We start from the raw sequence: 23668 nt of genomic DNA on the forward strand, positions 1-23668 counted from the left end.
GGGTGTCTGTACATTGGGGTTTGCTGTTGATTTGTTGTCAACAAAGCTAGACTGTAGCCCATTTAAAAAGTTTTGTCCCAAATGTATTCAAACAAAGGGATTTTCAGGTTCTTGGAAAGTCCTTATTACTTTTTATATTTCTCTGTGAGTTTGAGCAAGAAGCATTCAGATGTGGTTATTATATTGCTGGAATAAACTCATTTATTTTGGGAAATATAGAGAGATATCTTAGCGTAGGATACTGCCATAAAACTTGACCATTAAAACCATAAAACACATACACATTGACCATTCTATCAGTTGCTCCTATCTTCTTGCATAAAGTGCCTTTGTTTCCCTAGACAGTACTGTGAAATGTCTGTAGGAACTGGAAAGGAAGCTCTTCTTTCCAGTGTTTCCAGACTTTTGAGGTCCAGTAGTGATAGGTATTCCCAATGAGCACTGTGTCCAGGAGGCAGCCTGTTAGCCATGACAGATGACAGCCTCCTCTCCTGGGAATCTGCCTCAGGTGTCCACCTGACAGATGGTCCGGTCTCCACCATGCAGCACTTTGGTTGCCCACCCGCAGGCAACACATGGCTCTGTCTCACACGTCTGTGTCTGATGCCAAGCTGCTTTTTCTGGTTTATGCTGGTGAAGATTAGCAGAGCTCATGTGTTGGAGATGTATGAAAATTGCACAGGTATGGTTTCTGGCCTTGAGTCTTCCTAGCATTGCATCTGGTACTGCTACATCTGTAGTGTCACTACTCATTCCCTTGTGCTGCCTGATCCTGAGCTTTTCTAAATCTCTTTGCTGCTGGCCCACAAAAGCATTGACTATGTTCCCCGCAAAGGTCTGCCACTAAATACACAATTAGGGAGACAGTCCTCCAGTTGGCTCTTCCCTCTGGTCTACCTACTCTGCCTGTGGATGACAATATTGCAAATGACAAGTCTTAACAAAAAACCATATCCTTCTGCCTTAATACTGTCTCAGCTGTGGGGCTGTAGCTGTCATGCTTAAGATACCAATGCAATGCACCTTCAGCCACAATATTTTCATGGTTTGGATGGTCAAAGAGTGTAACAGTGAATGCTGGCAGTCAGATGTCTTTTCTGTACAAATGAAGTTTTTAGGTTCAGAATTCAACTCTCCTCTTAAAATTTCCTTTCTTTTCCCTCACCTTCTTTCTGATTAAAGAGCCAATAGTAGCATCTATAAACACATTGACAGGAAGAAATCTAAAAAAAAAAAACCCAAACCACAAATTCTTCAAGGTGTATCTCAGGAGTGACATTTAATTGACAGGCTGACAAAATAAACCATGCTTTTTCATACATCTGTCTGTCAGTTGCTACATCATTGAACAACATTCAGGGAGATTACAGAAAATAATAGTTTTCTTCTACTCGTTCTTCTACAATCATGACTGGGTGAATTAAGACAGTTATATTCTTGTCATTCTGCCTTTAACATAAACACTAATTCATTCCTATTCTCTTTATTATGAAACATCACAAAAGAGTAAATGGCCAGCCAGTGACTTCAGAAACAGGGAGTTTTACTTTCCAAGGATTGGTGATGTTCAGGGCGGAGACTGATTCATGTCAGACACTGAAAGCACTGCATTGACACTGTACAGTTAAATTTAGAGGTTCTTGTAAGAGACAAGGGCTTTGTATTCTTGGAGCCATTTGGTTTAGTTGAAGTGGTGCCTTTTAAAGAAGAACCTTTCACCACAAAACTTACAGGAATATAAACAAATGAGGGACTTAAGGGTAAACCACCCACATTTTATAGAAACCACATCAGGAACACATCTACTAAGTGTTTCAGGAGGAAGCACACTAGGATTGAGACTTAGTTACAAAACAGCAACCTCAGCCCCAAAGGACATGGCCCTAAATTTCAGGTTTGCACACACAGCACAGACCCATGAGGAGTCAGGAAGCAGAACACTGCTGCACAGCTGTTTGAAACAGGGTGCTCAGCTTTGCAGAGGATTCATGGTATCCATCCTTCTCCTGCTGGGATATGCATAATTTAGGTTGGTCTTGGGCTTTAAAAACACAAAACCTCAGATCAATTCAGTGCTGTCAAACCAATTCTGTCCATGGCAAGTATCTAGTCAGGAACAAACCCTTCTCTGTTGGATTTATGTCAGAGCCTGAGCAAGCAAGAGTTTTCAGAACAGAACCTGTGGACTAGGACCACTGTTAACTTGGTGAGATAGGTGGCTTAGAAATCCTACTGAAGCTCATCAAGGTCTTGGTACTTACTATCAGGAGGTAAAGGGGACTTTGGGCCCCTTTTGGTCCCCTTACATGGAAAAGTAAGTGGCAGATCAAACTAATTTTAAAAGATTTTAGAGGCATGAAGCTTTCAAATGTGTATGCCTCACATGGTAACCACATTCTAACTTTAAGTCCATTTGTCTTCAAATATGATTAAATGCTTAAGATCTGTCTGATTTCAAACATAAATGTAAACGCATACTTTATTGTTCTGGGAGCTTCTGTGGCTGGGTGCTGATGAGGTGATGAGCAGAGGCATGATGTTAGAGGAGAGAAATAGAAGGTAAATTTCTATGAACCGAAAACGAAACAAGAGCAAAAGTGGATAAAAAGCAACAGATTGAGTTATGTTTCTGCTATTAGTGGCTGGATAAAGAGCCCTACAGTCCCAAACACACACAGGATTATAAATACCCAGAGAAATACTCTGTCTATCACCATAGCTACATATTTCCAATCATCTTCCACCTGCAAGAGAATAAAAAAAGAGAAGGATAAATACATGTAATGTTACATACAATTGTGAGTGACATTACGCAGTAGAAATGCCCTTTGTGCTTTTGAATGTAAGGAAGAGCACACATGCAAGTCAGAAATGTGCTTGTCATGCTTATAGCTGCTCAGTTTTCACATCTCTTCAGAGGGAGCTGATTTTCTAATGGTATTTTACCACTTTTCGCTGAGAACATACAGCACTGTCTGCTAGTCTGCTGAATTGTTCTAAATATTTGAGTCTGAGGGCAGCTAATCCATGGCTGTGGTGCTGATATTAACAAACAGGACCTGATCATGTGGTGGGTGCAGAGTGGGATGGTTTAACAGCAGGCACAGCACCACAGCTGCACATCACTAAACCCTGTTGAAGGATTTATCCTGACAGCGTACACAAGATGCAGTTTGCTATTCTGGTCTGATTTGAAACACTGTCTCACCAATCAAGCCCCACTGATTTCAGGAAACTAGACACATGGACACATGGACTATGGCAAAGCAAGGGTTCCAGCAAACTGCAGTGTTGTGTGCTAAGCAGGACAGAACGGATTTTGCATGGCTGAGAGACAGATCTTAGAACCACATTCAATGAAGTTGCTGTCCTTTAAACTGTACCTTGGAACTTGTACTGCACGAGAAACTGCATCAGAAGAACATTCACACATATAAACTAGTGACTAGTTAAGAGCTCTCTGCTGAGGGATCTTCCCACTTGTTTTTTCAATTTTATTATATTTGCCTCCAAGAAAATACTGGCTTTAGGATTTTGATCATGTTGAGGGTGAGGAATACAGCAGCAGGTATTGGAGAGTATAAGTAAAATTTAAGTAGGGTAGGTTTGAAGTTGTAGACTCTGATAATGGCAATTCAGCCAGAGAAACAGATAAATAAGGTAAGACTTTTCAAGTTTTTATTTAGTTTAATCCTATCCAACCTCCCAGGGTTACTGAGAGGACAGCTATGATAGTCATTAGTGTTGGGTTGAGTGATAGGGATGTTATATGAAAAAGAAGTTGGCCATGATAGTAACATAAACATGAATAGAAACAGGAAGAACCTTGGAGGATTTCTGAAAATCAGACATGGAAGCTGCACTTTGCATGAAAGAGCACTCAGGAGAACTCCAACAGCTATAAATGTTTCTGCAATTTTTAAAGGGCTTTGATTTATTTAGGACTAGTACATAACACCACCCATTTGTATATCTGGCGGAAGCAGAAGCAGCCTCCCAGTGCTTGCCTGAGAACAAATCTTGGTTTTTCCCTGAAAAGGAGATTTTTTGTAAATGAAAAATTATTCTTCCCATCTCTAATATGTTCTAGAAGGTAAGATACAAAGCTGCTCATGAACACACTGGACCAAGAAAAAAAATTCATGAGGCAGGAGAGATTTGCAAAGTGGAAATCAGCAAAATGAGCAAAAGAAGATTTCCCCTGAGCTGTATAATCAAGACAATAAGTTATTTGGATGACTGCATGGAAAACTTCTTTTTGGGAGACCATCAGAGAAAGTATCTGAATCAGTACATAGATATATTTTGTGCAGCAGGTGTGATAATGAAAGCAGGGCTGAAATTTGTGAGTTAAGCAAAGCACTAAGGCCATAGGTACTAAGCTCAATCCCCAACCTCCTCTATGGTAAAAGATTCCTGTCTTTTGTTTCAGGCTGGCATGTGCTACATTCTCACTCCATGAATTCAGTCACTGGCTTAACTCTACTCCTTTATTCAGAAATTTATAGATTTTGCTTTCAGATGAAACTTCTTCTGCAGGGCATAAAGAAAGGGGGGAATAATGGTGATCTTTAAGTTTTACTGAAGTTGTATGAATTTCAACAAAATATTCTGATAGAAATAATGCATATCAACATTTCCCTTATAAAGTTGTTGTGATTTTCCATATAAATACAGCAGTACTTAGCTTTAAGATGGATTTTACTATCATAGAGCATCTAAAAAAATTCAAAACCAAAAGCAGAAATTTCATGACAGATCAAAGATATATATTGCTTTAGTTTCTAAATACTTTTATAAATATCTTGAAGTGTCAGAGAAGTTCTGCTCCTTATGAGTTCCTGGTGTCAGAAAATCCTTTTCAGCTTCTTTAAGTTTGTGTTTACACCGGAGGATATGGCCCCAGAATCCCTTAAATTCCAATGTGCACCATTTTCTATGATAGTAATCCCAAATAAGAAAAAAATTTGTGACCTCACACAAACAACCCATTAGATGGTCTTCTTCCCCAGCAACTCATCCTACTGCTTCTGTACCTTTAGGATTTCCTTTTTAGACCATGACCAGCCTTTGTGGACTCCTTTGACGTTCAGGACTCACTCCAAAGGGACTCTAGAAATCAATTTCCTAACAGGCCAAAGTCTAGCTGCTGGAGATCCAATTCTGCTGGCACCTCTCACAACTAAACCCCAAACTGAAAACTCTATCATTCTGTGGTTGCTGTGCCCATGGCCTCCAACTGTCACATCTCCCACTAGTCCTTCTCTGTTCACAAACAACGAGTCCAGTGGGGCACCTTCCCTGGTTGGCTTGCTTCCTGTGTCAGGAAATTATCTTCCACACACTTCAGGAACCTCCTAGATTGATTCTTCTCTGCTGTTACCCTTCCAGCAGCTTCCTGGCAAGCGGAAGTCCCCCAGCAAAACAAGGGCTGGTGATCATGATACTACTTCTAACCTCCTCTAGAATACATCATCTGCCTGTTCATCCTGCCTAGGAGGTCTGTAACAGACTCCTACCAGGACAAGTGCCCTGCTGACCTAGCCCCTGATCTTTACACACAGGCACTCCACCTTGTCATCACCATTGATTTTAATACAAACAAAACCAGCCCTAAAGGGATGGTTACCTCCCTTACCTCTTTGGTTTCATTTTGAGATCTCATGTTCTCTGCGATGAACTGGACGTTGCTGATGACATCCTTCACCTCTGGAGAGTACTCCATGTGCTCTGCCATCCATCTCAGAGACTGATGGCTCAGCTGTCTTTTGGTGGTACGGAGTTCAGTTGCCTGATCACAGTGACTGCACCGCTGCTCCTTGTGCAATTTGGTGTCTTTGTGTTTGCTGTGCTTTGACTTGCCCAACTTACTGTCTGATACTTTCTTGGTTTTGCTGGAGGTGTTTTTTTTCTGCTGTTCTAGTGGCCTCTGCATCAACAGGACTTTGGGGAGCAGGTGGAGAAAGACGGTTTTTACCCATTTGGGCATTGTGTGTGTCATTGGAGTCCTGTAATGTATATTGAGGACAAACACTGTGATGACAATTGACAGAGTCACAAATATCATTGTGAAGAGTAAATATTCACCAACTAAGGGAATTACTAAAGAGGTGGATGGGATTGTTTCTGTGATCACCAGTAAAAATACAGTCAAAGAAAGAAGCACTGAGATGCAAAGATTAACTTTCTCACCACAGTCAGATGGCAGGTAAAAAACTAACACAGTCAGGAATGAGATGAAAAGACAGGGAATGATCAGATTTATGGTGTAGAACATTGGCAACCTTCGAATATAAAAAGAATATGTTATGTCTGTGTAGATCTCTTCACAGCAGTTATATTTGATATCATGTTTGTAGCCAGAAGCATCAACTATTTCCCATTCACTATTTTCCCAAAAGTCATTCATATCTACTTTGGATCCAATGATCAGAAGATCAATTTTGGCCTTGTCATAGGTCCATGAGCCAAATTTGAGTGAACAGTTCTGATGATCAAATGGGAAAAAAGTAATATCCATAGGACAGGAGCTTTTAAAAATAGCTGGTGGGGTCCAGGTGATCATTCCATCATAGCGAAGGAGGGCTTTGGTCTTGCCTTCAACTTGAAAATCTCCCACAGCACTGGAAAGACAAATGAGGCAAAACCAAAACAATTACCATGAAAATAAAATGTAATGGGTGTTTTTACAGGAGATGCAAGGAGATATTTTTGAGAGAAAGATTCAAATGAATCAATAAAATGGGTAAAATGAATCATCATACTTATTATACAAGACAATATCTGGTTTCCAAATTTTATCTGCTGGTACCCGAACAAATTCAATGCCATCATATTGTCTGGGATCCCATCGCAGTTTGTAGTCATTCCAAATCTGAAAGAAGAATGGACAAGGATTATAAAACTTCAAATTATCAACAAATATCTGTTTCTCAGATCTTCCCGTAAAATGACAGACTGTAATGAAGTGTAGCATGTGAAGAAGGGGACAATGGTCCAAAAGATCATTCCAAGGAAGGCCATGACCTGGAGAAACACTAGACATGTGTGAACACTGCTCTCTTGATTGCTACTCTCTTCTCTGTGACAGGATGGAGTGCCAATTGCTATGAACTGCTGCCATGCTGAGATCTCTCCTCTGTTGTGTGACATCAGTAGAGAGCCTTGTCTGTGAAAGGTTACCTCCCCACTGCCAAGAGAAAATAGGGACCTTGCTGCAGCACCCCACAGGTGACAGGAGGACAGCACCAGAGGAGACCTGCACCCCCATGTTTGGTCGACCTGCTCACAAACAGGCAGCTGCTGCCAGAAGACAGTATTGGTTCCACAGGAGTGCTGACATACCAGCTCAGGGCAGTGAGGGATGCACAGCAGCTCTCCTGCATTGCTGCCTATTGCCCTATCATGGGGCCATGCTCCACAGTCTCTCACCTATTGTAAGTATGCTCTCTTTTACAGAAAACTCTGTGTGGACCACAACCAGTGCCTGAAAACAATGGTGCAAGTTAGCTATATTTTCTCAGCAGTTTAGGTCCCCTAAGAATCCTTATCTTAGTTGCAGTGTGATGTCATAGCCTGTCTCACTTATCCCGGTTCCTTCCCCAGGCGTGCCAATCACCTCTCCCTTCCCCTCCCCTGCCCCCTGCTGAGTGCTGTCCGTCAATCTTGCATTCCAGAAAGGGCTTTGTGTGATTGGCAAAGTTCAAAAGATGCCTCTCAGCCCTGGGGACATTGGGCCATCCAGGTGTCACTTGTCCCCTGAGCCTTCTCCCCTCACCTGGTTGGTGGCATACCTACCCCTTCCCTCCCCTCTCCCTGGAGTTAAAAGACACGCTGACCACGTGGTTCGTGGTTCTGTTGGAGCTGCTGCAACATGCAGAGGTCTGTGTGCCTGGAGTAAAGCTCTGGATCAAACCCTCCAGCAGAACTTGATTCCTTTCCTTCACCATCACCTAAAGCCTTTCCGCCAGAGGTAAACCTGAGTTGCTGCTTGCCTGGACTTGTCCCAGGTGCCGAGCTGCAACATCCAGCCAGCCAAAGGTGTCTCTGAGGTGAAACCACCACAGCTGCCAACCTTGGTCAAGCAGCAAGGCCCAGACGAGCCCTGGTATGCTCCATCCGGCTATATTGGTATTTAATTCCAATACTTATCTATGTAAAAATACTCAAAGTTATCAGGAACAATGGAGGCGTGCTCCTTTTTCTAATAAATATTTTGATGGGGATGACCTAGAGTGGCATATTTAATCACTCTTTAAGGAGTACATCCAGCTCAATTTCCCAGAAGAAAACCAATAATCATGAAGGTGGAGAAGAATATATCCCACAGGAAAGAAAGAAGATATAACTTCTAGGTAAAAAGAATGAAGAAATTATTTTTTCATTGTGGAGCTTCTCATTAATTTTTTAAATCCTTGTTACAAAACAAAAACTTATCGTATAGACATGAATTACAAGTAACACACATTTAATCATTTCGATGCAAAATGCAACACAGTCACTTACGTGTCTTAGCCACAAATTTGTTTCCATAATCTGATTGACTTCATCCTATAAAGAAACATAGGCATAAACAGTTTTAGTATCCTGAGATGGCCAAAACGTTTGCCCATAAAACTGGAAAATAGAATTTCACATTAACTGATAGCAGATTTTTTCTAGCATCTTTCAAGAGGTTTACACATTGTACATTGTTGTGTGCAACCCTACTGAAAAATGAATAAAACTTTACTGAAAAATCGTGCCCCATAAATATCAGATATACAGAAAGCTGCACTCTTTTGCCAGACATTTGAGTATCTGGAGAGCACACAACCTAGAATTGCTCTGACCTGTACCAGAAGAATGAGATTCTTCTTGTGGCTGTGTATTTTGTTGGATTCAGTGTCTAAAATACTCTGATTACAGTACAGAATTGGTTGAGATTCAAGGAAAATGACCTTTGTATCACAGTGTTTTGAATTTCTATGCAAACCTCTAGAGCAGATACACTTGACCAGCACTAAATTAGGTAGCTGCCGTACAGAGACCTTCTTTTTACAGTCACTTATTGCAATTGCCAATCAGTCACAAATCAGAAAGGTGATATTTCTTCCACATTGGCTCTGTCCTGCCCAGTATGTTTGCCCCAAACCATTTGCATTCCAAAACATGCAACATACATCCCCACCTTCATGCTTTAAAACACCACTCTTCCACTTTCCACACTTTTCCCTTACATCATTTTGAAACACATAGATGGAAAAAAATGAGAAGATTTCTCCCCTCAGGACTACTGGGAAATGACAGTTGTCCCAAAGGAGAATTGGTCACATGCTACACACAACGTGGACACACTAGGTGTCTCTGGAGTGGGCTAGCCCTGTGAAGAGGGCTGGCATGGGCTTGAACATTCAGTGCTTCTGCCCTGGGCTCTGGAGGCTGCTACCTGAAGCAGAGGGGTTTGATTCTATAGAAGTAAGGAAATAAATCTGTGTCATTCAAACCACTTCTTCAAGCAACTGGAACAATTCATCTGATTGAAAAGAACAGCAGAGGTTTCAGCAGGTGCAGGTAGAAACACATGAAATGAAAGCTAGGAGAGTTGTTGGTGTGTGCAGCCATCACAATTACATCTCCTGCTTCAGCAATTTGCATGTGTTTACAACCATCCCCAAAGCTCAGCAGTACTGTGTAGTGAGTCTTACCACATTTGTAAGCTGGGTGATGGCCAGTTCAAAATACACAGTGACAGGATCAGACACATTTTCCACCGGCCTAATGAACTGGTTGTACTGGGAGAAGAGTTTGTGAAATAACCGTTCCTCTGATTCGCAGGCTGTGGTATCTGTATTGTTAAAGACAAAGAACAGCTGAGCCAGAAAGAAGAAAAAGGGGAAAAAAGGCGCTGGATAACATACTAGTCTGCGCTATATTTCTGGACCTTGTGCTTGTGACCATATTTAAAGCTACCAGAGCACAGAGAGGAGAGGCTGCCAGTATGGTGTCAGTTGAAAGCATCCTCCTGCAGAATGTTGGCTACTCCTTGTTTCCTCAAATAGTAAGGTAATGGCTTTGGTGGTTTTGTCTCCTAAGCTGGATTTGGCCTATGAGCCTCCATTTGGTCCACCTTGGTATGACACCAAAGGAAGGTGGTGTGAAATATAAGAAGTAGAAATGTGACAAATTTAATTTTTGTGAATCTTCCCAGTAAAACAGGGTGTTCATGAAAAGCATACCTACTTAAAAATGAAAAGCTTGATGCTGCAACTACTGTATCAAAATCTTTATCAGGTGATTAGATGACTACAATTATGCATCCTAATCTTAAACATTATGACTGAATTTTATCCTCACAATTGATATTTTCACTCTTTAGATAGCACAATTTTTCTTTGCAGAAAGTTCATTTATTAAGTTCTAAGAACAAGAAAAAAGTGGAAATATTAACATTTCTTATAGAGTAGCATGCATCTATGTAATACAGAACTGTTCTTTGGGAACAAGCAGATCACAGCTGTAACCCCTCATTAATGAAGAACGTACCAGATGGCTCAGAGGAAGCAAGGTATGTGACAGGCACTGAGCTAACTCACTGCACAGTTAAGAAGAATGCTCCTAACCTGTTACACATAGTCTAAACCTGAAACAGTTATTTTCACAGTGTAAAAGGCTATACACTTTGATTTCTAAAGGAAAATATTAAATTTTATTGGCTCTGGCAACAACAGCTCAGAAGAACAATTTTCTTGAGAAACTTTGCTATTACAATACATTACTGTAATTCAGCACCCTAAATAGAAACATTTTATAAACACAAGATTTAGAATTTCTGTCTCATGCTGTGCACAGCTGTGTTATCAAAGCTATATGATTATCCCAAAGATATTACTGATACAACTGAGGAAAAATTTGGTTTTGGACTCATTGTCATAAGTTTTTTGCATTAGTCCCAGATTGTACTAGAACACATCAGACAAGTAACTATGATAAGCCTTTATGATTGCAAATATTAAACATAGAAGGGGTTTGTACCACGCAGCATGGTCTCTCGCACATAAATTTGCAATTTACATATCCTTCAAGGGCCTGTGGATGTGCAGATGTCCTGCAGGGAGACATCTGGTCTCAGTATGCTGCACTTTCATGATTAGACTGTCCTTCCCCTGTTCTTGAAAAAGAGATTTCACCTCTAAGGTGATACGAAGCATCCTGAAATTGCAGGGGATTATCATACCGCAAGATTAAATGCTGGCTACTGGTCACTTACATGTACAGAAAATTTTATTTAATCCTTTCTGCGTCATTCAGAGAAGACACATGAATATGTCATGAATTTTAGATTCTTTTATATCATGTATTGTTTCATTCAAAAGAGAACTAAAATTTTTCTTTTCAGATTTCATCATCACCACCCATAGCGCTGTGATTAGAAGTACACTACTGTGGGAACATAAAGTAAATGCATCTAAAATTATGTTTCATTTGAAATTTTCCCACTGGCTTCTTAATAGATACATGCTTTAAAATAAAGTAATGAAACCAGACAAGTATTTAGGTTTTATCCTATGGTGCTGCTTTAAACAATTTCTTATGCCTTGCTAAGACAAGCAGTATATTTGATACACATCTTGGTCATCTGCAGAAGTGAGAGTTTCAAAATAAATGTGTCCTAAATGCAAACATCGTGCTAAACTCCATGAGAGTTGTGAACAGAAATGACTGCAGCACATTTAAAACACAGATCACAAACAATAGTGAACAATAGTTAAAGTTTGCGCTTTTGAAAGTGTAAGTACTGACCATGGACATCCATAGCCTGCATTATTAAAGCACTTGCAAATTGAAACATCAAATCAAACTACTAGGAACCCTAATCCATTTCCATTGTTTTCTAGAAATAGTTCTTCCATTAGCTATCAAACACAAATGAAGAGTTTTACATTGGAAAACTAGCATTGCTTTAGCTCTTTTCAGATACTGTTGAAGTGTTACAGATTTCAGGTTAGAAATAGCTGGTGGAAGCTTTACATTGAATTAATTCAAGAAAACAGAAGCAGAGACAGTAACTAGAAAATATTGTAGAAACTGGTATCAAAGAGAGCCTACCTTTAATTAAGGATGTGAACACGAATGCCCACACACAGAAAGCAGGGCAACACCAGCATAGCCACGTCTTAGGATGCATTGCTAGCAGCAGAACAGAGCTTCCTTTTGAGAAAAGAGGTTTGGCAGAAGGAACAAGAGGCAAGAAGACATATAACCTTCCTGGTGGTAAGTAGGCAATAGAAGGATGGATTTCTGTTTTGCATCTGCAGCAAACTCAGCAGCCTGCTGAGCAGAGCAAAGCCTTGCTGAGTTGCTTTCACTGCCACTAGGCAAGGAGAGCTTATGCGGCTCAGAGCGAAGGGAGTCAGGCAGCATCCTATCAGGTGACTTCACATTTCCAGTCACCTGCACCCCTGCCTCGGGGAATGTGCAAGAGTGCAGGAGAGAGAGGGAAGGCAAGACACAGGACAGCCGTCATGGAGCAGGGGGAGCATTCACTCACCCCTCACCAAAGGGTTAAGAATTCTCATCGTGCTGAAGCAGCTGCTTTGTAGCTGTTGCCCGATGATCACCTGAGTGAGTCCGTCACAATACGCAGAGGTGAAACAGCTTCAGTTTCTTAGCTGAGGACTGATTCTTCAGGTGATAGAAATGGATGTTACATGGTTTTAACATGTCTACCAGAAGCCATACGAACCTTGAAATAGCGCACAGCATCAAGTGATAAAATTGCTTGACAGTATTCTCAGTGAATAAATCCAAGGCAAGTAGACCTATTATTGCCATCTGACAGGAGCAACTAAGCATGCTAAGTTCATTCCTGACAGTCCAGTCAGCTTACAACATCAATTCTTCTAACTTTTTTTTTTCCTCATGTGTGCAGCCTCCTGTGCCAGTATGCTAGTGTGAAAACAGAGGAGCAGAATAAAGAAAAAAACCCACCAGGTGCTGTTACAGGCCAAGTTCTCTGCAACAGAGTGTTACTCTTAATCACAGAAGTTAAAAAAAAACCTGATCTCACAATCCTTTAGAGGTTGATGCATGTTCTCTCCTCAGGCGTTCACTACACATGTCCTTGCAACAGGACTGCCTGAAAAGGATCTGTAGGAAAAGGATCTGAGAAACTGAGGATCCTGTTTCTCAGGAAGGGTGAAAGGCACCACAGGTGCCATCCAGCCTCCCAGAAAGCAGCTCGGACAGGGAATCTCCTTTATGTGTGCTCAATCCAGCATGATCAAGTCCGAGTGACTGGATGAATGATTTGATAAAAACAGAAAGGCTGCTGTATTTTCAGGCACTTACATTGTTGTATAAGTGTAGAGAGAATTTAAAAAAAAGCCAGAAAATGAAGAAAAGATGCCCTTCATATTAAAAAATACAGAGGCCAAGCTGCAGTACAGAATAAGAAAGTAGTTTGTCATTTATACAAATTGTTGAAGTATAAATAGAAAAGAAGAGGACTGTCTGGAAGAAAAAGACTTAGGAATAAATTGACTGAATAAAGAAGATCCCTGAAGTGGACCCATGTGGATCCCTGAAGTGGCTGCCCATGACAAGGTTTGAGGCATGAAAAAGAAAATCTTTAAAGATTACAGGCACCAGCCTTACTCCAGAGCTCATTAGAGAGGGAGCCTTCTGCCGAGAGACGAGAAAGCAAAAAAACGAAACTTATGAGTGTTTGGAAGTCTATGAGTAATTTTGCCCTCTCAAAAGCAACAGTGTGAGTGTAGATCACAAGGCATGGCTATGAGGCATCTCTAAACTGAAGTTAGATATAAATTCTTCTTGCAAATAATTTTAAGATGAAAAAGTGGGTTTCAGTGTGGTGATTTGTCTTTTAAGTTTCCATTTTGCAAACATTTTCTTAGGAAAAAAGTAAAAACCACAAAAAATTTCTACTTTATGCCATATTTTCCCAAGTTGCAATGTTTATTAGAATGGTGTTAGTAGTCCAGGCTCATAAACTTGCAGTTTCCTCACCTTATGAAATTAAGTTCACAGATTCTTCTTGAACTGATGTGTCTGTGGCTAACAGAATTACACAGCCATGGGGCATCACAGGATGCCTGTGGCTGGCTGTAGTCATGGCATATGCACTCCTGTTAAAGTCCAGTGCTTTTAGAAGGATGACATATGGTAACATAGATACAATTTGAAAACAAGTTCACCCCAACTTAAAATGTTTTGACATTTTCAAACTTTTTGCTCTTTTCATAAATGTAACAGGCCAGGGAATCAGGTGGGAGAAGTTAACAGATCAGCACATGCATGTCTGCAGACTGATAAGTTTTCAGAGGTGAAGGTAATAAGTGTGCTTCCCCTCCAGAGTGAAGGAGAGCAGTGCAAGGCCAACTGGCAAAGATGATCCCTGCTGCCACACTTGAGGGAAAGAACTGCTTTGTTAGGGGGAGCAAGGCTGAATTTGGAGGCAATACCAGTCACTCAGGGAGCAGATGCCAGGGGGGATTGTGCTGCTGGAGTGGGTGCTGCCTTTGGGAAAGGCTGAAGAGGAAGGCAAAGTTCAAACCGAGCCATGAGAAGAGGCCGATGAGGCATCCAGATGGAGAATGCAGAGAGACCAGCTGATGCACTGCCTCAGTAGAAGGATGTCAGCTGGAAGCAGAGAAAAAAGTTGTGAATCATTGCTGCTTGGGAGGTACCTAATTTAATCTAATATGTACTGGTCAAAAGAAGTGTCAAAATGCCAAGCTCAAACAGAAAGCATATATTGACAAGCTTTCATTTTTCTTTTGCCCTCTGGGTAGAAAGAAGAGCTGATTTAGTCCTTCCATATGTACTTTTACCCCCAAGCATATATTAACTCAGAAAAAAAATATCTCTACTTTCTTCAGTTATGATGGCTCAGGAAAAAGAGCTTGCAGAGATGCACAAAATCTGCACAAAAATATTTCTAGGACCTAGATGCACTACTTAACTGGAACTTGATATTGTAAAAGCTGCATGGTATTGACAGTGAAAAAAACAAACAATGAGAAGACCCATTTGCAGGGTTGCCTATGCACCCAGGAGCTGAAGGCATGCTCCCTGGTGCTATTTGCAGTCCTAATGACAGATCCATTTGGAGCCAGGCTCAGATTTGAATGGCTGATTTCCTCCTCTAGAGCCAAGCAGTCCTTTGTTGGAGAGCTGTATCTGAGTTGTTTGTAAGGATTTGACAATGCAATGGATTAACCTGCAATGGGACAGTTACAAACAGCTCTGTGACAAAAGTGATTTCCATCATGAGATACTCATGTCCTGATCATCTGCAGAGAAGCCCCTGCATCCAGTGGAGAAGTTCACAGTTTGTTAACTCTTTGCTAAGTACCACCAGCCAAGTTTGTACTAGGGTACAAACAGTACAGCCTAGTTTGTTCTAGGGGCACTTTTCACCCTTTGCTGCTCTGGAAGCACTATGGGGATCTGAGCCACTTCTCACTGGATTCTTGCTCAGGTCTACCTATACATTTGCTTGTGATACCTCCCCTGAAAGAGCTGAGTGGGATCTCAGCACCATTTAATGTTATGTCTACTCTGCAACTTACTGCTTTCACAAGCAGACAGCTTTTGGGGACTCAACCAAATCATCTAGGGTCTGGTCCTCTTTGCATATTCACATACAGTGCTTCCTTGGGCATGGGACACCTACTGCTAGCAAAAAGGGATGCCAGCAGAAGGAAATTCTAATGGAAAAATGAAAGAATCAGTCAAGTCCTGCCATCTGACAGACAGTTCTGTAATCAGCCTTGGATATCTTATGCATTAGCTAAATTAAGGTAAATGGGAAACTCACTAAAGCTCACAGAAGGGAGATTTCTGACAAAGGGAGGTACTTAAATTGAGCAGGCAATTGAAGGACTATCTCTAAAGGCTGGAACATGAAGCTTCTTAGGTTCTGAGTGATGAAGGAATTGTTTAGCCTGAAAAGTTTATATGGACTAGTGTTTTTTCCATGTCTGTACTGCATAGGCAATTCATCAACATGTGAACACTGATATTTTACCTTAAAATGCTCTGTTGTGGCATTTGGATACCATGAAGAGGTATTTCCAGATCTTTTAAAACAGTTGACTATAGAAATAAAGCAGAGTTTTCAACCATTCAAGGCTTTGCAGACATTAGGCAGGGAGGCAGAGGCCACCTGTGACAATACTCTGAGGAAAGTATTTGATCTCAGCAAGCACTGGGGTCAAAGTAGGACTCCCCATGAGACATCTTTCACAAGTACTTTGGCAAAAAGGGTCACAAAGATTTACACCTGCTGGAGGGAAAACCAGAATTCTATTCTTTTGTGTTGTCAGACTTATCCTTCACTAATAAGCGTGCATCTATTACTAAGGCAGAGAAAATCATTGCTCTCTCTGTTCTCCCATCTGACATCACTCAGACACTTTCTCAGCTGTGTTACTCCTGCTCTATTTCTGAAATGGATTCTCCCAGCCCTATCCCTTCTACCCCACTTCAATAGACAATTGATTGTCTGGTGGACTCTTGGTCTGTGTTCCACCTCTCACCTCTCTCACACAGTATAGTTTCCTACAGCTTCATAGAAGCAATACTGACAGCAGTTGTACCTGCCTTATATGTGACAACTCTAGTCTGATAGAGCTAAAAGATTAATAGTAATCTGTGTAAGCCCTGCGTGCTGTTGGGATCCACTGTTTTGTTTTAACTTCTGGTATTACTACAATAAACAGAATAATAAAGCATTTATCAGAAGAATATTAGGAATCCAGCTTTCAGTGTCTTGTTGAAAGTCATTCGACTGTCAGAGAAGCCCTTTCAGGACACTAACCTCTGCTAAAGTGTTAGTACAGTCCATTTTGCCAAGGGTTACACCCTGAGCAATATATTCACACCCCCTGCAGCAAGGCCAGGATCTCACCCATGTGTAAGTCCTGCCCTTTGGCTTCTCTCATGCTCTAGAACCTCACATGACAACAGTGTTTGCTCTCTGATCCACCAGACACTGACCAGTGGCTTCCAGTGTGCATCCTTGTGTGCAGGAGATGTGAAGCATGAGTGAAGATGGAGCTTCAATGACTACTGTATGCAGAATAATGTGCTCATGCTTCAGGCATGATCTTTTATACTAAAGCCTTTTTTTTTTTTTGTTAGTCAAATTTTAAATAATGTGTGGGAAGAGGCCTTGAAGCTTGCGTTGATTAGGGCATTTCCACAAACTTAGCACAAGAGATTTCTTCAGTTCAGTAGCTTGCTTGTGATAAAGTGTGGAGAGCCTGGTTCAAGCATGGCTTAAAGAAAGAGGCCATGAAGGTATACAGCTGATGGGAAAGTAAAAGGCAGCTGTAAAGCAGCAGTTCCCAGGCTTGATTTTGTAAATAACTAGGTTCTCAGACACCTTTTCTATAAACAGCAGGATTCTCAGACAGTCTTCTCATAACAGTCCTTGGCTGCTCTGGGAACAGATATGAAGGTTTTGAGAACTTTTCATATCACACTGAGAACGCTGGTCCTGTTTTCAATAAACAAACCACAGGTATTGTAAAACAAAAGGAGGGGTTAGAGTTTTCTCTGTAACCTATCGTGAGCTCGAATTTTGCAATATGCATGAAGTTAATTAACACTATTATAAAGGGTGACTGATTTGATCAATAAATCGGAGTCGATGCTGATCAACAACAAGATGGGTTGGCTCCCTTCACTTTCAACAATAAAGTCCTTTCTTAATTTCTCTTTTGTATTGAAGAGATTGAACCATAGCACCTCTATGAGTCTGCCCCTGCTGCCCCAGCTGTGAACTGGGCAGTCAGTAAGTCAGGCAGTCAATATGCACTGAGTAGCCAAGCACATGAATCGATGCCTATTCTCATGATCCTGTCCACTAAGGAGATGCAGTAACCAGAGTACAGCACGAAGATCCAAGCTAAAGTGTCACTGATGGCAACATCCCCAAAGCACCTTCCACTGTACTAACAGCATCACTTTTTTTTACCTTCACTGACCTTCAGCTTGGACCTACTCTTCTTGTAACTTGATGGAGATTATATATATATATAGGCTGATAAAATGTGATCCATTTCAAGGAACTAAACATCAAACCAATCACCTCTGTTCAGCTTTTTAAGAATTCTCTACTAAAGCAACAGTTCATGGGAGTAGGTTTTCAACGTGTAATATAACGTTTCTACACTTCCCTTATGTAAATACCTTTCCTTGCTGCAAGCATACTTTGACTCTTATAGGGAGGGTGCATTGGATATTTCTACACCCACTTTTGAGCTCCTCACCAGGGATGCTATTTCTCCTCAATCCCAAAATGGAAATCACATAATGTTTTGAAGCAACTCTAAAGAGCTATAACAGAGAGAGGCCAGCAGAAATCACTAGCTTTATGCACACAGTTGTGATAGTTATTAGAAATAACATGCAGACCACACAAGTTTGAATAGGATCTTATGGAAGCAACCAAATTCCATATTGACATATGGATTGCCTCCAGGGATGCTAATATAGCCAATATTTTATTTCTGAGAAATTTAGCATTTCTTAAGTAGGAAAAAACCCAAATCAAGCAGAAGTGTAAATGGGAATGCTCAAAGGGATGCTATGATGTAACTTCCTGAAAATGTTGGATTCAGGGACTGCTGGGTAGGGGTCTCCTCATGTTTTTTCCCTGCAGTAGGGATAATGGATATAGAAGCAATATTGTTAGGGAAAATACAATAGCAATGAGTGCGATGAGTGGAAAGGGTAGGGGTCTTTAATAAAAAGGCCAGATTGAGCTAGTGAATGATGGGAATATGACTGCAATAAAGAGTCCCAGACTGAATGTCTGAAATCACCTAGCCTCAAAGGGATTAAGATGCAAATGCCCAATTTTAGCCCGCACAAATTCATGAAATAATAGACCATTGGAAAAAGCAAGCAACTCAAGCACCATGTGAACAGAGCACATCTAAGAGTGCTCTTGTTCATCCAGCAATTCATGGTTGTGGCCATATGCTGGCTGAATAACTACTCTGAGGCTTTGGTATAGTGGATTTCATCCACTGAGATTTGTGGGTGTGTTCCAAAGAAATAATAAAATTCATGGAGAACTTGGTGGTTGGGGAAAGAAAAAAAAAGCAGAGGTGGGGTGGAAATAGTCTTTAAATTAATCAGTGGAAAAAAATCCCCAACAATTGAAAAAGAAGAACAAAGTTGGCATTAGGGAAATGGGCTACTCAATGAGCTGGAAGAGTGATGGAATCTTATTTTTTGTGTATGCATCTTTTCCCTCCAAACTTCCAGTATCTCAATAGCCATGACCACTCCTCTTGCTCACTGTTGGATCCCTGAGGGGTACAAAGCATCATGTGTAGAAGCTACGTAGGAGCTACGTGTATGTATGGTGATTAGTGAACTACCATATACGTGCTGACTAACCATGTAACTTCTCCCAAATGAGATATATAGTCTGTCTGTTGTTTCTTCAGATGGAAAAAATCTCATTTGAGTTGTTCCCTTAATGCAGTTTTTGATTCACAACAAATTTACGAAAACTTAATTTTCTTTAAAATTCATTAAACATTTCTTTTTGGAAGGGTCAGTGAGTAGACAGAAAAATGTGTGATGAAAAAATATTGTTTGAGCAGGAAGCAGGAGTGAAATAAAGAACAGTTTTTTTCTTGTTTCAACCATTAGCAACATATATAGAAAACAAAACCATCAGATGGGAAATAAACTAAGTATTTGTCCTATTTTTCCTCCAAAATCTGGAGTAGAAAGAACATCAGCTTGAAGATGAAGGATAAATCTTCTCATACAAGGTTTATCTCCTGGATTATTTGAGCCCAAACATATCCAAGTGCAGCAGAAATAACAGATGTTTGACTGCATGGTGATGAACACTGCATCCATTTATATAATTAAATGTCAGATTCTACCTGGGATAAAAACCTCAGAAACACACCAGTCTAGACCAGGCAACTTGACATTCCTCTGGCACTAATCTTCTGTCAGAGGACAGAACTTTGGAAAAGCTAGGTAAGGGAAAAAGTTTTGTCAGGTTGGATAATGAAGCAAATTTAAAAATTTACTTTGCTGATGCTGGAGGAATGGAGGAAAGCCTTAGCAATGTTCTGGTAATGTGAAAGTTGAGCTCAGAGCAAGCACCCCATCCAATTAAAAAAAAAAAAAAAAAGGTGCAATTTGAGAGAACTTGTAAATATATGAGGTAAATAATCCATGTCTGTAGGAACTCTGCCATTCACTACTCAAATTTCCCCTGTAATGAAACTAATCAATGTTCCTTTGAAAATATCTATGGTACCTTGGCCTGAAATCTGAAACACTTTCCCAGGGGATGAAAAAGTTGAAGGACACAGCTTCTACACATATCAAAAAGAGATTGGCGAGCTTTGAAAGTTCTCAAGACTTCAGTCCTTATTCCTTATTTTGGAAATGGTCTATTAATGTTTCTCTTAAAAATTCTTCATGTCCTACTCTCCAACATTTCCCAGGATACTACAACATTTTATGGACACTGCAAAGATGTTTGCACATGGCAAACAGGGCTCAATGTGTTCAAGACATGCTCAAAATTTTGTCTGGCAACTTCCTTATTAAATGCAAATGAATGGAAAAAATCTGAACTGGAGCTGGAAGTTTAAGTAATCCTGGTTGTTTCAAAGTCTGTGAGATGCTTTTATTCTTATTGTCCTGTAGATTTTGAAGAAACAGTCTTGTTTGGGATTATCTGTGCTTGGTTTTGTTTTTTATTATCCATCCCTTGTGATAGGTAAGAATGTTACTCTTGCTAACTTAGCTTATTCCATTTTTGCTCCTAAAGACCATATCACCACTCTGGAACAACAAAAGTAGTAGCAAAAATGTTTCTGTCTGAGAGAATCCAGTACTTCCCTCTCTGCCTGTTTTCCCAACCTATCACTAAAGGTTTCCGGAGTTCCTTAATTCCACTGGGAAAAGAGGATGCAGTCATGTAATGCATAGGCAGTCGCATTTCAGTGTCAAAAAGATTTACTTTGCAAGAGCTCTGCACAAACACACTGACAGGCAGACAATCTTCAGAGGTGTCAATTTCTAAACTGGCACAGGAGGCAAGGCAAGGAGGAAAAGGAGGTGCTCAGTGGTCACATGAACAACTGGAACAGCCAAAGCGCTGAGCAATCAAGGGAGTCAGCCAAAACTGAATATGAAAATGTGGGCTTCAATGCATGAACCACTAAGACATACTTTCTGGAAAGTGAGACATATTCACAATCATAATTTCATCTGAAAATAGGCCTCTTTTTCTCTTTTTCATCAGACTTCACTGGAAATTTGTCAGGAGGAGTCCTTCTGGCAAAAATTATAGATACAAGTTCTTGAAAAATTTTAGAGGAAAATCAACAACAGAAACAGGCAGGAACTTAGTCAGACCTCAATAGCCCTGTTATGATTCCATGCAGAACTGAGAAATTGTGTAAATGTTTTTCTATAGACTCCATGAAAACCAATCAAAACACAAAGATTTAGAGCAGCACTGATGTCCTTAACATGCAATAAAGCACATTAAATGTGTTTGGATTTCCCACCAGGTGAGATTTTTGTCAGTATTATTCAGAGAGGACATTCTTCCACTCCAGAAGGAACTGGTGCAAGTGTCTGAAGAATTTCAATCTCTTTGAAAGAGAAACTTGTTATCTTAGTGCTAAAATTAAGTCTGCACTGTGCCATAGAACTTGCACTCAGATTGTGCTGACATGCTTAGTAGTGCTGTTTTAAATAGCCCAAACTATTAACCTACAGTTTACCAAAAAATCATGCAGATTCTCAGATGAAATTTTAATTTCCTTTTAGGCAAATTGCAAAGAATGAACTAAAGGAACATTTGGTCAAACTTAAACTTGCCTACCAGAGCTCCTGGCAAGGGGAAACATGCTATGACTGCAGTGACATACAACACTCTCAGAAGAGCAAGCAGCCAAGTGACATCTCTCATGAAATCTCATCATGACATATCCTCTGCAAAATATTTCAGCTGCCAGTTGATTTATATAAGGGAGAGGGAGAGGACTCTTTTATCCTTAGAAAATGCTGCCATCCTTCTATAAGCAGAACCACTCAGACAAAAATCCATTTTCTTAGCAAAGAATACTTTTAATCCTTTTAAAAACTTATTTCTTTACTTAATTGATGGCTCTCAAATAAGGTGTGCTGAAAAAAAAGAGTGCTGTGGGACTGACAGAATTTAAATTGGCAGCAGCATAAAGAACGAAGACACTGCAGTGTAAGTGACCGAAGCTACAGAGGTCCTGAGAGTTTTTAACCTTTTTGGTGCTAGCTTAAGTTTGCATCTGGAAGGAGAGCACTTCAAGTCTGCCAAAGGAGACTAGCAGCCCATTCCAGTTAAATGGATAATGAATTAAGATCCAAATCTCCTGGTAATTCAGAAAGAAAAAAGGTAAGACCTATCCTCTGTTTTGTGAAGAGCAATCCTGCCAAGAAAACAGCCATTTTGTAACTGAAGGCACAAATGGAAGCATTTAGGTGAACAAGAACTAAGTGGCAAGATCCTGTTCTGGGTAGGTCAGTGGACTTGTCCCTCTCTCCTTATGGATAACTTTGTATTAGTCCAGGAGGCAGGAGGCCATCAGTGAAATTGACTGACTCTTTATATAGCAAAGCTTTATTTTTGTTAAATTAATGTCTGACAGCTACAGAGTCCTGTACACTTCATTTAATGCATGGCTTTGTGAACCTCATGCATTCTGACGTTTCTAGGACAGGCTGAGCCATCAATACCTCTTGTGCCTCTGGGCAAAAAGTCTAAGAGAAAGCCTGATGTCATTATGGTCAGAAACCATCTTTTCTTTTGTGCTCTGTTTGAAAAAGCTTTTGGAAGGAATATCAGCAACCTCATAATTGGTGTTGTGACTGAGAGAGGGAGGAAGTGGAAACATTAATTTAAAACATCATCTGCTTTAGTTACAAAATTATTGCCACTGGCTGCTATTCTGAAAGGCAATGTCTAAAGGGGAAAGGCTTCAAGTTTTGTACATAGCCTTAGGATTAGACCAGGAGTATTTGGTGATCTGTTGCCAGTGCCACAGTCTTTTTGATGAAATTTTAGGTTTAGGCAGTGCTGAGATATTCCTGTCTTTGCTTCAGGCAGAAGTAGATAATCTGATTAATGGGGATTCATTCCATCTAGCTCTAGCTATACAGAAATGAGGCATCCCTTGCAAGGCTTTCTCTGCCATCAGTAGAAGAATGGCCACTGCAGAGACTTCAGACAGAGACATCTCAGTGCTTGTTCTGCAGGGACTAGCTAACTCTGCCTTCGGGGTGGTTTAGGTTGGGCTAGCTAGATCTCACCCTTTTACCTCCCATTGTTTCATCGGGCATAATAAGATAACAAAGTTCGCATCTCAGATCTTCTCTAGGCTCTGAGACTGGCACAGAATCCATTCACTGTATGCTTGTACCACCGAACATCCTTTAAAATTTGAAACAAAGACAGTAACAAGGAAGACATTCAGATGGATAATAATCAGGGTAGACTTACATGAATAATGAGAATAATTGCTTGTTTTCATGGACAAAATTGGGTGACAGAAGTGAGGGAAAAAAAGACAATTCCTTTGCAGGCTTCCAGAGGCTGTGTAGCAAGTCCTATATCAACTTTAAATGACAG

General features: G+C 40.5%; 1 protein-coding gene across 1 annotated transcript; it reads right to left on the bottom strand.

Moving 5' to 3' along the window:
* Positions 1-1271: 1271 nt before the first annotated feature.
* Positions 1272-12402, bottom strand: CHRNA6 (cholinergic receptor nicotinic alpha 6 subunit). The gene is given in 7 exon segments (XM_063180459.1): positions 1272-2744; positions 5639-6623; positions 6765-6874; positions 8506-8550; positions 9687-9826; positions 12088-12301; positions 12304-12402. Coding segments are annotated over 7 exon segments (1716 nt in total). The 3' UTR covers positions 1272-2621.
* Between the last annotated feature and the right edge of the window lie 11266 nt (positions 12403-23668).

This window comes from Melospiza melodia, chromosome Z, assembly GCF_035770615.1.
Source record: "Melospiza melodia melodia isolate bMelMel2 chromosome Z, bMelMel2.pri, whole genome shotgun sequence".
In the NCBI taxonomy this organism is placed as follows: Eukaryota; Metazoa; Chordata; class Aves; order Passeriformes; family Passerellidae; genus Melospiza; species Melospiza melodia.